The sequence below is a fragment of the Bufo gargarizans genome, chromosome 6 (assembly GCF_014858855.1).
Source record: "Bufo gargarizans isolate SCDJY-AF-19 chromosome 6, ASM1485885v1, whole genome shotgun sequence".
Lineage (NCBI taxonomy): Eukaryota > Metazoa > Chordata > Amphibia > Anura > Bufonidae > Bufo > Bufo gargarizans.
In genome coordinates, this window is record NC_058085.1 from 218592187 (window position 1) to 218609122 (window position 16936).

The 16936-nt window shown below is 48.4% G+C and overlaps 2 protein-coding genes across 4 annotated transcripts in view; both read right to left on the reverse strand.

Annotated features, from left to right (window-relative positions):
- MTG1 (mitochondrial ribosome associated GTPase 1) overlaps nt 1-16936 on the reverse strand; it is a 356260-nt gene that overhangs the window by 216211 nt on the left and 123113 nt on the right. The window lies entirely within an intron of this gene.
- On the reverse strand, nt 4698-6564 carry LOC122939983 (lamina-associated polypeptide 2, isoforms alpha/zeta-like). The gene is made up of 2 exons (XM_044296246.1): nt 6419-6564; nt 4698-5653 (listed from the first exon to the last, which is right to left on the reverse strand). Exons 1-2 carry the CDS (start codon nt 6471-6473, stop codon nt 5142-5144), a joined length of 567 nt encoding a protein of 188 aa, XP_044152181.1. The 5' UTR covers nt 6474-6564; the 3' UTR covers nt 4698-5141.

Consider the following 16936-nt stretch of genomic DNA (forward strand, 5'->3'; position numbering starts at 1 on the left):
CAATGAGATAAAAAATAGCATAAAATAGCAGCAGCACAATATGTAACAATAAATAGCAACAATATAGTAGCAACAGACAATAATGTAGCAGCAATTGGTAGTAGTATCAGCAAAAAATAGTATAGTGGCAATTTAGCAATGGTACGTGTCAGCGTCTAGCTGCAGCGCTAATATCAAATAGCAGCAATTGTAGCAAGGATCGTCGTGGGTTAAAATTCCATTCAAATAAACCTGCAAGTATAAATCAGGAGCTCCTTTAAACTGCAGTAATGCCAATGTCTTTCTTTCAAATAAAATTACCCAAATGTTGGGTCAAGGCAATGTTTTATGTTAATATTCCGCTCCAGGTTAATTCACGGTATAGCGGGAGAGACTAAAGGGTACAGTGTATACTGCAATGTGGCGTCCCACACACAGTTATATAGGCTTATTCACTGTTACCTTATTTTTGTCTCGTTCCAGTCTTTCAATACCGGCTCGATGGTCTCAGCTGGCTCTGTATTCCGTCTCGTCGGCGAAACTAGCGCTCGTTGAACTCGAGTGCCGCCGGAGTTTGTTAGTTCCAGGAACTTTAGTTTAGATCCAGGGGAGACTTTCTATCAGCATGCCGATATAAGGTATAGCCCAGACATGTTTCGGGGACGTGGCCCCTTCCTCAGTGACAAAAAAAAATAATAATTCTAGGAACTCGCAGTGCCCCTCACGGAATACCTTGGGGTGTCTTCTTTCCAAAATGGGGTCACTTGTGGCGTAGTTATACTGCCCTGGCAATTAAGGGGCCCAAATGTGTAAGAAGTACCTTGCAATCAAAATGTGTAAAAAATGGCCTGCAAAACCCGAAAGGTGCACTTTGGAATATGTGCCCCTTTGCCCACCTTGGCAGCAAAAAAGTGTGACACATCTGGTATCGCCGTACTCAGGAGAAGTTGGGGAATGTGTTTTGGGGTGTCATTTTACATATACCCATGCTGGGTGAGAGAAATATCTTGGCAAAAGACAACTTTTCCAATTTTTTTATACAAAGTTCGCATTTGACCAAGATATTTTTCTCACCCAGCATGGGTATATGTAAAATGACACCCCAAAACACATTCCCCAACTTCTCCTGAGTACGGCGATACCAGATGTGTGACACTTTTTTGATGCCAAGGTGGGCAAAGGGGCACATATTCCAAAGTGCACCTTTTGGATTTCACCGGTCATTTTTTACAGATTTTGATTGCAAAGTACTTCTCACACATATGGGCCCCTAAATTGCCAGGGCAGTATAACTACGCCACAAGTGACCCCATTTTGGAAAGAAGACACCCCAAGGTATTCTGTGAGGGGCATGGCGAGTTCCTAAAATTTTTTATTTTTTGTCGCAAGTTAGTGGAATATGAGACTTTGTAAGAAAAAAAATAAAATAATAAATCATCATCATTTTCAAGCTAACTTGTGACAAAAAATAAAAAAAGTTCTATGAACTCACTATGCCCATCAGCGAATACCTTAGGGTGTCTACTTTCCGAAATGGGGTCATTTGTGGCGTAGTTATACTGCCCTGGCAATTTAGGGGCCCAAATGTGTAAGAAGTACCTTGCAATCAAAATGTGTAAAAAATGGCCTGTGAAACCAGAAAGGTGCACTTTGGAATATGTGCCCCTTTGCCCACCTTGGCAGCAAAAAAGTGTCACACATCTGGTATCGCCGTACTCAGGAGAAGTTGGGGAATGTGTTTTGGGGTGTCATTTTACATATACCCATGCTGGGTGAGAAAAATATCTTGGTCAAATGCCAACTTTGTATAAAAAAATGGGAAATACTTCAATTACTCTTACCGGTAATATGTTTTCCATGAGCCCATGACAGCACCTGTGAGAGATCCTCCTCCCTCCGGACAGGAAACAGGAACTTCCCAGATCTTTAAATTGGTCCCGTGCCTTCTACCTTCAGTATTTGACAAGATTCCTGGGACCAGCAACGCACCTATATATAGTGAGAACTAACAACATAGGCGAGAAAACATAATAGAAAAAAACTCTGCGCCAAATATATGCCAGGCATATCTCTTCTTTGGCACCCTACTAAAGAGTAGACTTCTCTTTTTTCCATTATTCTTTATATATAAATAAAAAATATTATTTTATTTTTATTTTTTTTAATTAAGGGAGGGAATTATGTAGGTGCTGTCATGGGCTCATGGAAAACATATTACCGGTAAGAGTAATTGAAGTATTTCCATTACGCCCCATGACAGCACCTGTGAGAGACTAGACTAGATAACTATTAGGGAGGGACTGCAGCCTGCAGCACCTTTCTCCCAAAGGACATATCCTGCACAGATGAAAGGTCCAACCTGTAGTGTTTGTAAAACGTAGAGGGGGAACTCCACGTTGCAGCCCTACAGATCTGTTCTATGGTAGCGCACCCTTTTTCTGCCCAGGAAGAGGCTACTGCCCTGGTGGAATGGGCTGAAAAATCTGAAGGGACCTGACAATCTGATAGTGAATATGCCAAACCTATCGCTCTCTTGATCCATCTGGCTAAGGTACAGCTTGTAACCTTGGAGCCCCTGTTCTGACCCTGAAATTGAACAAAGAGTTGCGGGGTCTTTCTAAAGTCCTTCGTAGATTCTAAATACTCACAGACACACCTTCTAACATCTAAAGTATGAAAGGATTTCTCTCCTTCATTCTTTGGGTCCTGACAAAAGGAAGGGAGAACTATCTCCTGAGACCTATGAAACACCGACACTACTCTGGGCAAGAACGCAGGGTCTGGTTTGAAAACAATCCTATCCTCCAGAATCTGGGTATATGGAGGGGAAGAGGACAAAGAGGACAGCTCTCCAACACGTCTGGCAGATGTATTGGCCACTAAAAATACAGTCTTATAGGACAGCATCTTTAAGGGGATGTCCCCCAGAGGCTCAAACAGAGCCTTGGTTAGAGCAGAAAGAACCAGGTTAAGGTCCCATGGGGCTGATTTAGATCTAACTATAGGACAAAGTCTAGAGGACCCCCTAATGAACATTTTGACCCAAGGATGAGTAGCCAAACGAAAGTCAAACAGGACACTCAGTGCCGAGACCTGCACCTTGAGAGTGCTGGGTTTAAGCTTTTTGTTCAGGCCTTCCTGCAAAAAGTTCAAAATTAACGGGATGTTGGGCGAGTTCAAGTCTAAGCCTGGACCTGCAAACCGAAGGAAGGCTTTCCATACCCTCAGATAGATATCGGAGGTGACTTTTTACCTACTAGCTAGGAAAGTCCCGATGACCTGTTCTGATAGGCCCCTAGACCTGAAGAAAGACCTCTCAAAATCCAAGCTGTCAGGTGGAGATTCTTGACTTCCGGATGATGTAGAGGGCCCTGATATAATAGGTCCTGTCTTTCTGGAAGAACCCAGGGATCTGCTATCGATAGTCTCCTCAACCAAGCAAACCAGACTCTTCTTGGCCAAAAAGGTGCTATTAGACTCACAGTCGCCTGCTCCCCCCTGATCTTCTGGATCACTCTGGGCAATAGGCTGATGGGAGGAAACGCATAGACTAGGCCCTTCCCCCACGTCTGTGAGAGCGCATCTGTGCCTATCGACTGATCCTCCCTGCTGAGAGAAAAGAACTAATAGATCTATCGTAGGAGATCCCCATAGGGCCTGTATTTGGTGAAACACTTCTTGATTCAGACACCAATTCGCCTGACTGAATCTGTGTCTGCTGAGAAAGTCCGCCTGGTGATTCTCTGAGCCTTTCAGATGAACCGCTGAGAAAGACAGAGCTTTCCCCTGCATTAACAAGAAAATCCTGGATGCCAGCTCCATTAGTTGATTGTCCCCCCTTGTTTGTTTATATAAGCCACCACCGAGGCGTTGTCTGATAGGATCCTGACATGTTTTTGAGACAAAAAGGGGAGACGCTTCTCTAGTGCGCACAGGACCGCTCTTAACTCCCTGGCATTTTGGGACTGAGCACTCTGGTCTTTTGACCAAGGACCTTGGAAAAACCCCAAAACTGAATGGGCCCCCCATCCCCAAGGGCTTGCATCGGTGGTTATTATTAATGGGTCGTGTCTCACCCACTCTACCCCCTGATCGAGGTTCGAAGCCTTTAGCCACCAAGTTAGGGATCGGGTTACTGACCCCGGGACCACAATCTTGTGATCCAGGGATAGCGACCTCCCATCCCATTTGAACAGAATGAGCCATTGCAGTATTCTGGACCTGAATTGGGCCCACCTCACTGCTGGAATACAGGCCGTCATCAGACCCAGAATAGACATCGCTTTTCTTAAGGGGACTTCCTTGATCTTGCTGAAAGACTTGATCTTTTGCTGAATCCCCTCTTTCTTGTCTGCTGGAAGATAAGATTACTGAGTCTGAGAGTCTAACAGGATGCCTAGGAAAACACATCTGGATGTTGGAATCAGGGATGATTTGTCCCAATTTATTAGCCAGCCCAGGCTCGTCAGGATCCCCAGGACCTTCTGTATGTGAGATTTCAACTGCTCTAGGGACTGCCCTACCAAAAGAAGGTCGTCCAGGTATGAGACTATAAGGATGTCCGACCTCCTTACTTCTGCCATTACCTCCGCCGTCAGCTTTGTGAAGAGCCTCGGCGCCTGTGATACCCCAAAAGGAAGAGCTCCAAACTGTAAATGAACAATTGATTCCCCCATCAACACTGCCACCCTCAGGTATCTTTGGGACAAGGATGGATGGGCACGTGGTAGTAGGCATCTTTTATGTCTATTGAGGCCATCACACAGTTGGGGAACAGATGGAGGACCGTGGAGGAGATGGACTCCATCCTGAATTTCTGATAGGACAGATACTGGTTGAGACCCTTCAAATTTATAATCAGTCTGAACGTACCGTTGGGCTTGGGGACCAGAAATAGGGTTGAATAAAATCCCTCTCCTTGTTCGTCCTTTGGGACTGGAACAAGGACTGCCTTTTCCAGGAGGCTGTTTATTTCCTCCAAAAGTGCCACCTGTTTTGGAGAATTTTGGTTTAATGAAGTAACTTTGAAAGTCCTGGGCGGTAGTCTCTTGAAGTCTAGGCGATAGCCTTCCTTTATAATATCCTTTACCCAGGCGCTTGCGGTAATATTTCGCCAGGCTGGAAAAAATAAAGAAAGACGACCGCCCACTTGGGGTCTCGCGTCATTGTTGAGTGGAACTTGATGTTTGAGGTCTGGATTTAAACAGCACACTTTTTGATTTATCAGATCTCCACTCCCTCCTTTTCTTTTGATCCCCAAAAGCCTTCCTTCTTTCATTACTCCGAAATGGCTTCCCCTGTTTAGGAAAGGACGGTGCTGGAAAACCTTTTTTCTTATCGGATGCCTTATCTAAAATGTCATCTAAGGCTGATCCAAATAGAAAGCCCCCTTGGCAAGGTAAGGCACAAAGCTTAGATTTTGAAGCTACATCGCCCTTCCGCCCTTTCAACCATAACGACCTTCTGGCTGAATTGGAGAGTGCAGCCTCCCTAGCGGAAAGCCTCAATGCGTCAGCGGAGGCATCAGAGATAAAGTCCACTGCACTGGACATAGTTGGTATCGCCTCCAGCAGCTGATCCCTAGGAGTCTTATTCTCTATATGAGACTCTAATTCCTCCAACCAGAGCTTTAATGACCTAGCCACCGAGGTAGTTGCTATATTTGGCTTAAAGGGTTTCTACCACTTGCATATCACATATTTGGTGATCAGACACTAGCGATCCGCTAGTGTCTGATGTAGCTTACAAGCTAATTATTACCTTAATCCGTTCGGCCCATACCTCAAAAAAAGCACTTATATCTTTATGCAAATGAGCCTCTAGGTGCTATGCAGGCGTTTTTCCAGCACCTAGAGGCTCCGTCTACCTTGCAGTTTGCCGCCCATCGCCTCGCTCCAGCACGCCCATCTTCAACTCTATTCGATCCTCCCCCTGCTTCTGCCTTCCGAAATCTCGCGCCTGTGCCGTTCGTCGCGGCATTCGGCGCAGGCGCAGTCAATGTCTGACCGCTCCGTGCTCAGACATTTCCACTGCGCCTGCGCCGATGACATCGGCGCAGGCGCAGTGGAAATGTCTGAGCACGGAGCGGTCAGACATTGACTGCGCCTGCGCCGAATGCCTCCGAATGCCGCGACGAACGGCGCAGGCGCGGGATTTCTGAAGGCTGAAGCAGGGGGAGGATCGAATACGGTAAGAGATGGGCGTGCTGGAGCGAGGCGATGGGCGGCAAACTGCAAGGTAGACGGAGCCTCTAGGTGCTGGAAAAACGCCTGCATAGCACCTAGAGGCTCATTTGCATAAAGATATAAGTGCTTTTTTTGAGGTATGGGCCGAACGGATTAAGGTAATAATTAGCTTGTAAGCTACATCAGACACTAGCGGATCGCTAGTGTCTGATCACCAAATATGTGATATGCAAGTGGTAGAAACCCTTTAAAGGCAGAAGTGGAAGCTTCCCAATTCTTCCTTAAGTATGCATCAGCCCTTTTGTCCATGGGATCTTTAAGGGACCCTAGATCCTCAAATGGGAGAGCTGACTTCTTATTTATCTTGGCTACGGGAGCGTCTACCCTCGGTACCTCCTGCCAAGCTGATACTTCCTGATCATCAAAGGGGTACTTTCTCTTGACCGCTCTAGGGATAAATAATTTTTTATCGGGCTTCTCCCATTCACGTTTAATCAGATCCTTGATACAGTCCTGAATGGGGAAAACCATAGACTTTTTAGGCAGGGATTTTTTAAGCTCCTCTACTGACGAACGGACTTCATTTTTTACTAAATTCTGGATACTCTGTAATAAAGATGGCGACTCCTCGGCCACTAACTTATCCAGACATGGTTGACAACATGTCTTGGAGTAAGATGGATCCAGCTTCCTCTTGCAAATTCCACACTCCTTAGCTCTTTTGTGGGAAGCTTTCTTTGGGTGCTCTTTAGCCTGCATTTAATAAAACAACCCATCAGCTTAACCTGACCATTAAAAAAAACAACTCCCCAAAGGGAGATGGTGGGGGTTAACCCCTCTTACCCCCGGGAGTACCATGCTTGGTTCCAAAAGCTGCTCCTGTCCGTCGGTGCGCTGTTGTACATCCCCTACTTCTTGCATCATAATGCTGCGTAAAGGGGGGCCAATTGAGGGCCGTAGATGCCGCTTGTGTCCCGATCGATCTCCTGCTGCTACTCTCACCACGCTGGCTGGCCGGCGTTCCCTTTTTCAAATGGGCCGTGCAGCGCCCCCATGTTAAGCTCCTCCCCTTCCGGCCGATGGAACGCACGCGTCACTTCCGGTGCGACGCGCACGTCCAGCACAACCAGCCTCAATGAGAGGGGAAGACGCACCTCCCCCCTCATGCCGTGACTTCGCCGGCAGGCAGGGACACGAGGCAGCCCAGGCATCCCCCCATGGCTCAGAAGAAGGGAATAAAATGCAGACGCCGGGCTTCTCAGCGGCTCCTAGTGGAGACTTACGCCGACAGGTACCTCCATTAGGTTTCGCTTTTAACCCTAGAGGTCCTGCAGCCAAGAAATAGACCTGGAAAGAAATCCTCCTGTCCCTGGGCAGGAAACAGGAAAGAACTGAAGGTAGAAGGCACGGGACCAATTTAAAGATCTGGGAAGTTCCTGTTTCCTGTCCGGAGGGAGGAGGATCTCTCACAGGTGCTGTCATGGGGCGTAATGGAAAAGTTGTCTTTTGCCAAGATATTTTTCTCACCCAGCATGGGTATATGTAAAAGGACACCCCAAAACACATTCCCCAACTTCTCCTGAGTACGGCGATACCAGATGTGTGACACTTTTTTGATGCCAAGGTGGGCAAAGGGGCACATATTCCAAAGTGCACCTTTCGGATTTCACCGGTCATTTTTTACAGATTTTGATTGCAAAGTACTTCTCACACATATGGGCCCCAAAATTGCCAGGGCAGTATAACTACGCCACAAGTGACCCCATTTTGGAAAGAAAACACCCCAAGGTATTCTGTGAGGGGCATGGTTCCTAGAATTTTTTATTTTTTGTCGCAAGTTAGTGGAATATGAGACTTTGTAAGAAAAAAATAAAATAAATAAATCATCATCATTTTCCGCTAACTTGTGACAAAAAATAAAAAGTTCTATGAACTCACTATGCCCATCAGTGAATACACACCTTAGGGTCATTTGTGGGGTTTTTCTACTGTTTGGGCATTGTAGAACCTCAGGAATCATGACAGGTGCTCAGAAAATCAGAGTTTTTTCAAAAAGCGGAAATTCACATTTTTGTACCATAGTTTGTAAACGCTATAACTTTTACCCAAAACATTTTTTTTTTTTTGCCCAAACATTTTTTTTTAATCAAAGACATGTAGAACAATAAATTTGGCGAGAAATTTATATATGGATGTCGTTTTTTTGCAAAATGTTACAGCTGAAAAGTGAAAAATGTCATTTTTTTGCAGAAAAATCGTTACATTTTGATTAATAACAAAAAAAGTAAAAATGTCAGCAGCAATAAAATACCACCAAATGAAAGCTCCATTAGTGAGAAGAAAAGGAGGTAAAATTCATTTGGGTGGTAAGTTGCATGACCGAGCGATAAACGGTGAAAGGAGTGTAGTGCCGAAGTGTAAAAAGTGCTCTGGTCATGAAGAAGGGGGGGGGGTTCAGCTAGCGGGGCTGAAGTGGTTATAAAGAGGCAGGCGCTCCTCCTCCTTTTGTGTTCCAGAGCCGAGGAGAAAGTTAGTTTGTGAAGTTTTATTGCATCACCCTAGGGTAAGCACAGCTGTGTGACCCTAAGCCCCCCAGGGGTGCTGCCGCTTGCACCCCCTGTCCCCCCTCCACTTTTTTGGGGTGCAGGATTTTTTTTTTTTTCTTGTGTACGCTGACTGTGGCCAGGACACTTTGAGCGTCCGGCCACTGTTAGCTCATCGCACACCCCACCGCTGATCAACTTCGGACGGTTGATCAGCGGTTTAGATTTTTTTTTTTTTCAGTTTGTTTTAGGGTTAAGTCCGCGAACACCCGTGCCCCCACGCACATAAAATAAAGATTTCCACACACGCACATACACACGCAGACACACACTCCCATATGGCCCGCCGGACGTTCTCGGCCGAGGAGGCATACGCCCGGCTTGCCTCCGACTCAGAGAGTCCCAGTTAGGACGAGGATGACCCCACATTCCTGTTGTCATCCGCGTCGTCCTCATCATCTAGCGATGATGATGAGCCCCCAAGGTGGCGGAGATGCCGCCAGGTGGAGCAAGGGGACCGCCATGTTAGGGACCCTGTGGCCCACACTAGTACGAGCAGCTCTGGGGCTCGTACTGGTTTCCCGGCCCACCAGTTAAATCCACCGGACCACCCTGCCGGTGAACTTGTCTGGTGTAGCCCAGAGCGATACATGCCCGTGATTCCTGATTTTGTAGGCCAATCAGGAATCCAGATTTCCACAGTGCTACACTGAATATGACTTTTTTAGTCATTTTTTCAGTGACCCACTGGTAAATCTGATGGTGGAGCAGACGAATCTGTACGCCCAACAGTGCGTTGTTCAACACCCGGGCTTGTTTTTGGCCAGGCCCGGTGGCTGGACGCCGGTCAGTGCAGCCGAAATGAGGACATTTTGGGGCCTCGTGCTGTATATGGGCCTGGTCAAGAAACCCAGTGTCAGGCTGTACTGGAGTGGGGACGTCCTATACCAGACCCCACTTTACAGTACGGCCATGATACGCTCCCGGTTTGAGGCCATCCGGAAATGTCTGCATTATTCCGATATTGCAGCATGTCCCCCCTCTGAGGTGTTCCTGCCCATGACCATCTGTATAAGATACGGCCGGTCATCGATCACTTTGGGGCCAAATTCATGGAGGCCTATGTACCTGGAAGGGAGGTCGCGGTTGATGAGTCTCTCATTGCGTTCAAGGGGAGACTCATTTTCAGCCAGTATGTGTCCTCCAAGCGGGCGAGCTATGGCGTGAAGCTATACAAAATTTGTGATAGTACCTCAGGGTACACTTACAAATTTCGTATATACGAGGGGCAAGATTCCTGGATTCAAACCCCAGAATGTCCCCCCACTCTGGGTGTTACCGGCAAACCTGTGTGGAACCTTATGCACCCACTGCTGCATAAGGGTTACCACCTGTACGTGGATAACTTTTATACCAGTATCCCCTTGTTCCAGTCCCTTGCCGCCAGATCCACGTTCGCTTGTGGGACCGTGCAGAAAAATCAACGCAGGCTCCCTGCCCTCCCCCTCCAGGTACCTATCCCCAGGGGTGAGACCCGTGCCCTTACCACTGGAAACCTGTTGCTTGTCAGGTATAAGGACAAGAGGGATGTCCTTATGCTGTCCACAATTCATGGTAACGGCATCGCCCCTGTCCCTGTACGAGGTACCGCGGCAACAGTCCTCAAGCCCGATTGTATTGTCGCCTACAATCGGTATATGGGAGGAGTTGATCTCTCTGATCAAGTCCTCAAGCCATATAACGCCATGCGCAAAACCCAGGCATGGTACAAAAAAGTTGCGGTCTACTTGGAACAGGTTGCCATGCACAACTCTTTTGTACTATCCCGAAGCGCTGGCAACACAGGGACATTCCTCCAGTTCTAGGAGGCAGTCCTCAAGGCCCTGATCTTTTCTGACCGGGAAAGAGCAGGCCGGAGTACCTCGGGAACTGGAAAGAAGGGACGAACGAAAAAAAGGTGAAGAGTGTGTCACTGGAGGGGGATACGGAAGGACACCACAACTCAATGTGACACGTGGCCCGATCATCCGGGCCTCTGCATTATTGGTTGCTTCAGGGAGTATCACACTTCCATGGAGTACTAAATTTATATCCCAATTTAGCACTGACATCGGATTAAAAAAAAAACTGGTTCTCAGACTTGAGACACCCAAAAAAACCGAAAATATTAAAAGTAGACATATTAGGTATTGCCGAGTCGGTAATAATCTCCTCTATAAAAATACCCCATTACCTAACCCCCCAGATTAACACAGTCCAAAAAAAAAAAAAGGTGCAAAAAAAGATTTTTTTTGTCACCTTACATAACAAAAAGTTTAATAGCAAGCGATCAAAAAGTCATATAGCCCCCAAAATAGTGCCAATAAAACAGTCTGCTCGTCCAGCAAAAAATTAGCCTCCACATAAGATAATCGGATAAAAAAATAAAATAAATGATACTTAGACTTTAGAGATACAAAAAATTTTGGGGGTATCAAAAAGGACGATATAGTCAAAAACCTTGACTATAGAATTATTAGGTATCGTCGTGTCCGTAAGTATCTCCTCTATAAAAATATCCCATGACCTAACCCCCTAGATTAACACGGTAAATTTTTTTTTTTTTTAAACGGTGCCAAAAACGCAATTTTGGGCACTTTTCCATTTCAATCAGTTTTTTCCGGTAACAAAACAAGGGTTAACAACCAAACAAAAGTTAATATTTATTACCCTGATAGTGCAGTTTACAGAAATGCCAAATTTGTGGTCGTAAACTGCTGTATCAGTAAAAGGGAGGCCGCAAAAGGAAAGGACCGACATGGTTTCTGGAAGGCCGATTTTGATGGCCTTTTTTATTGACACCATGTCCCTTTTGAAGCCCCCCTAGAGTAAAAACTCCCTAAAAGTGACCCCATCTAAGAAACTACACCCCTCAAGGTATTCAAAACTGATTATACAAACTTTATTAACCCTTTAGGTGTTCCTCAACAGTTAAATGGCAAATGGAGATGAAATTTCAGAATTTCAATTTTTGGTAACCTTGCCTCACAAAAATGTAATATAGAGCAACCAAAAAAACATATGTACCCTAAAAAATAGTCCCCCCAAAAATGCCACCTTATCCCGTAGTTTCCAAAATGGGGTCACTTTTAGGGAGTTTCTACTCCAGGGAGTCAGGGCAATAAAGACACAGTTTTGTTTGGCTGTTAACCCTTGTTTTGTTAGTGGAAAAAATGGGTTAAAATGGAAAATAAGGCAAAAAAATGAAATTTTCAAATGTCATCCCCATTTGCCAATAACTCTTGTGCAACACCTAATGGGTTAACAACATATGAAAAATCAGTTTTGAATACTTTGAGGGGTGCACTTTCTTAGATGGGGTCATTTTTAGGGAGTTTCTACTCCAGGTGTGCATCAGGGGGGTTGAAACAGGACATGGTGTAAATAAACCGGTCCATAAAAATCAGCCCTCCAAAAACCAAACGGCGCACCTTTCACTCTACGCCCTGCTGTGTGGCTGTACAGTAGTTTACGGCCACATATTGGGTGTTTCTGTAAACGGCAGAGTCAGGGCAATAAAGATACAGTCTTGTTTGGCTGTTAACCCTTGCTTTGTTAGTGGGAAAAAATGGGTTAAAATGGAAAATTAGACAAAAAAATGAAATTCTCAAATTCCATCCCCATTTGCCAATAACTCTTGTGCAACACCTAAAGGGTTAACAATGTATGTAAAATCTGTTTTGAATACCTTGAGGGGTGTAGTTTCTTAGATGGGGTCATTTTTGGGTGGTTTCTATTATGTAAGCCTCGCAAAGTGACTTCAGACCTGAACTGGTCCCTAAAAATTGGGTGTTTGTAAATTTCAGAAAAATTTTAAGATTTGCTTCTAAACTTCTAAGCCTTGTAACTTCCCCAAAAAATAAAATATCATTCCCAAAATAATTCAAACATGAAGTAGACATATGGGGAATGTAAAGTCATCACAATTTTTGGGGGCATTACTATGTATTACAGAAGGGGGGGGGGATCTGCGGTGGATGACACTTGGGGGGGGGATCTGCGGTGGATGACACTTGGGGGGGGGATCTGCGGTGGATGACACTTGGGGGGGGGATCTGCGGTGGATGACACTTGGGGGGGGGATCTGCGGTGGATGACACTTGGGGGGGGGATCTGCGGTGGATGACACTTGGGGGGGGGATCTGCGGTGGATGACACTTGGGGGGGGGATCTGCGGTGGATGACACTTGGGGGGGGATCTGCGGTGGATGACACTTGGGGGGGGGATCTGCGGTGGATGACACTTGGGGGGGGGATCTGCGGTGGATGACACTTGGGGGGGGGATCTGCGGTGGATGACACTTGGGGGGGGGATCTGCGGTGGATGACACTTGGGGGGGGGATCTGCGGTGGATGACACTTGGGGGGGGGATCTGCGGTGGATGACACTTGGGGGGGGGATCTGCGGTGGATGACACTTGGGGGGGGGATCTGCGGTGGATGACACTTGGGGGGGGGATCTGCGGTGGATGACACTTGGGGGGGGGATCTGCGGTGGATGACACTTGGGGGGGGGGATCTGCGGTGGATGACACTTGGGGGGGGGGATCTGCGGTGGATGACACTTGGGGGGGGGGGATCTGCGGTGGATGACACTTGGGGGGGGGGGGATCTGCGGTGGATGACACTTGGGGGGGGGGGATCTGCGGTGGATGACACTTGGGGGGGGGGGGATCTGCGGTGGATGACACTTGGGGGGGGGGATCTGCGGTGGATGACACTTGGGGGGGGGGATCTGCGGTGGATGACACTTGGGGGGGGGATCTGCGGTGGATGACACTTGGGGGGGGGGGATCTGCGGTGGATGACACTTGGGGGGGGGGATCTGCGGTGGATGACACTTGGGGGGGGAGTCTGCGGTGGGATGACACTTGGGGGGGGTCTGCGGTGGATGACACTTGGGGGGGTCTGCGGTGGATGACACTTGGGGGGGTCTGCGGTGGATGACACCTTGGGGGGGTCTGCGGTGGATGACACTTGGGGGGGATCTGCGGTGGATGGACACTTGGGGGGGATCTGCGGTTGATGACACTTGGGGGGGATCTGCGGTGGATGACACTTGGGGGGGATCTGCGGTGGATGACACTTGGGGGGGATCTGCGTGGATTGACACTTGGGGGGGATCTGCGGTGGATGACACTTGGGGGGGATCTGCGGTGGATGACACTTGGGGGGGGATCTGCGGTGGATGACACTTGGGGGGGGTCTGCGGTGGATGACACTTGGGGGGGTCCGGTGGATGACACTTGGGGGGGTCTGCGGTGGATGACACTTGGGGGGGTCTGCGGTGGATGACACTTGGGGGGGATCTGCGGTGGATGACACTTGGGGGGGGATCTGCGGTGGATGACACTTGGGGGGGGATCTGCGGTGGATGACACTTGGGGGGGGATCTGCGGTGGATGACACTTGGGGGGATCTCGGTGGATGACACTTGGGGGGGATCTCGGTGGATGACACTTGGGGGGGATCTCGGTGGATGACACTTGGGGGGGATCTCAGGTGGATGACACTTGGGGGGGATCTCAGGTGGATGACACTTGGGGGGGATCTCGGTGGATGACACTTGGGGGGGGTCTCAGGTGGATGACACTTGGGGGGGTCTCGGTGGATGACACTTGGGGGGGTCTGCAGGTGGATGACACTTGGGGGGGGTCTCGGGGATGACACTTGGGGGGGATCTCGGTGGATGACACTTGGGGGGGATCTCGGTGGATGACACTTGGGGGGGGATCTGCAGGTGGATGACACTTGGGGGGGATCTGCGGTGGATGACACTTGGGGGGGATCTGCGGTGGATGACACTTGGGGGGGATCTGCGGTGGATGACACTTGGGGGGGATCTGCGGTGGATGACACTTGGGGGGATCTGCGGTGGATGACACTTGGGGGGGATCTGCGGTGGATGACACTTGGGGGGGATCTGCGGTGGATGACACTTGGGGGGGTCTGCGGTGGATGACACTTGGGGGGGTCTGCGGTGGATGACACTTGGGGGGGTCTGCGGTGGATGACACTTGGGGGGGTCTGCGGTGGATGACACTTGGGGGGGTCTGCGGTGGATGACACTTGGGGGGGTCTGCGGTGGATGACACTTGGGGGGGTCTGCGGTGGATGACACTTGGGGGGGTCTGCGGTGGATGACACTTGGGGGGGTCTGCGGTGGATGACACTTGGGGGGGTCTGCGGTGGATGACACTTGGGGGGTCTGCGGTGGATGACACTTGGGGGGGTCTGCGGTGGATGACACTTGGGGGGGTCTGCGGTGGATGACACTTGGGGGGGTCTGCGGTGGATGACACTTGGGGGGGTCTGCGGTGGATGACACTTGGGGGGGTCTGCGGTGGATGACACTTGGGGGGGTCTGCGGTGGATGACACTGGGGGGGTCTGCGGTGGATGACACTGGGGGGGGGTCTGCGGTGGATGACACTGGGGGGGGGGATCTGCGGTGGATGACACTTGGGGGGGGGGGGGGGATCTGCGGTGGATGACACTTGGGGGGATCTGCGGTGGATGACACTTGGGGGGATCTGCGGTGGATGACACTTGGGGGGATCTGCGGTGGATGACACTTGGGGGGGAATCGATCTGCGGTGGATGACACTTGGGGGGGATCTGTGGTGGATGACACTTGGGGGGGATCTGTGGATGACATTTATGAGGGATCTGTGGATGACATTTATGGGGGATCTGTGGAACACATTTATGGGGGATCTGTGGAACACATTTATGGGGGATCTGTGGAACACATTTATGGGGGATCTGTGGAACACATTTATGGGGGATCTGTGCCTTCCTGCGGGCGCTGGCAGAGGAATTTCTACCCACAGCGAAACAGATGCCGGTACCAATCCTACCGCACCTGCAAGAAGAGGGCGGTTTGAAGAGGTGTTGGTCACTTCAGATATGAGATCATTCTTTCAGCCAACCCATCGAAAGCCGCCCTCCGGATCCACCCTCAGGTGTCTGACTACATCAGGTTAACGGCCAATGTGGATGCTCTGAGAAGCGAAGAACCCCTGGACTACTGGGTGTGCAGGCTTGACCTGTGGCCAGAGCTGGCACAATTTGCCATGGAACTCTTGGCTTGCCCCTCGTCGAGTGTCCTGTCCGAAAGGACGTTCAGCGCAGGGGGGGGATGTGATCAATAAGCACACTCGCCTAGCTCACAACAGTGTGGACTACCTTGCATTTCTAAAAATGAATGAGGCATGGATCTCAGAGGAATTCAACACCTGTGACGACCACATTTAATTGAATTTCCTCATGCCAGCCCACACATATCCGCCATAACCAAGAAAAAAAGAATGGTCCTATGTAAATACAGCGGCTTAAAAGGCCTTTTCCGTCCAGTGAATTCCTAATATTTGGGGACTGTACTCCACTGGCCTGCAGTAAAATTGTTATCCAATTACCGTATAATATACCTCCAGCCACATAATCACTTGTTCTTTTCTGTCCAGTAAATGCCTAATGTTTGGGGCCTGTACTCCATTGGCCTGCAGTAAAAATGTTATCCAATGACCGTCTAATATACTTTCAGCCACATAATCACTTGATCTTTTCTGAACAGTGAATGCCTAATTGTTGGGGCCTCTGAGGAATTCAACACCTGTGATGACCACGTGTTATTGAATTTCGCCTATTATCATCTGGGATTTATTCAAAAGGGGGATTTCGTTAACCATGTTTTTAATCCAATTTTATATTTTTAGTTATTTTAAACATATGCATTTGACATGTATTTGTAATGGTTTGCAGTAAAATTGATATCCAATGACCGTCTAATATACCGTACCTCCAGCCACATAATCACTTGATCTTTTCTGTATGGTGAATGCCTAATGTTTGGGGCCTGTACTCCAGTGGACTACAGTAAAATTGTTATTCAGTGACCGCAAAATGTACCTCGAGCCACATTATCACAATTTCTTTTATGTCAGGTGAATGCCTAATTTTTATGGACTATTTGTGCACTTCTATCTTTATCACAATATGCAATTTTTTTTAGAAGGACCTGTATATCAGCAGTGATATCAACATTAATGTTCCCTCGCTTCACGTCAGAGTGTGACAAACAGCCCCCATAGACTAATGCACACCGGAACAATTAGCACCCATGGGTCAGTGCGCACCAGATGCCATGGCATTCATCATCACTTAACATTCAAATAAAGCATGTATAGCT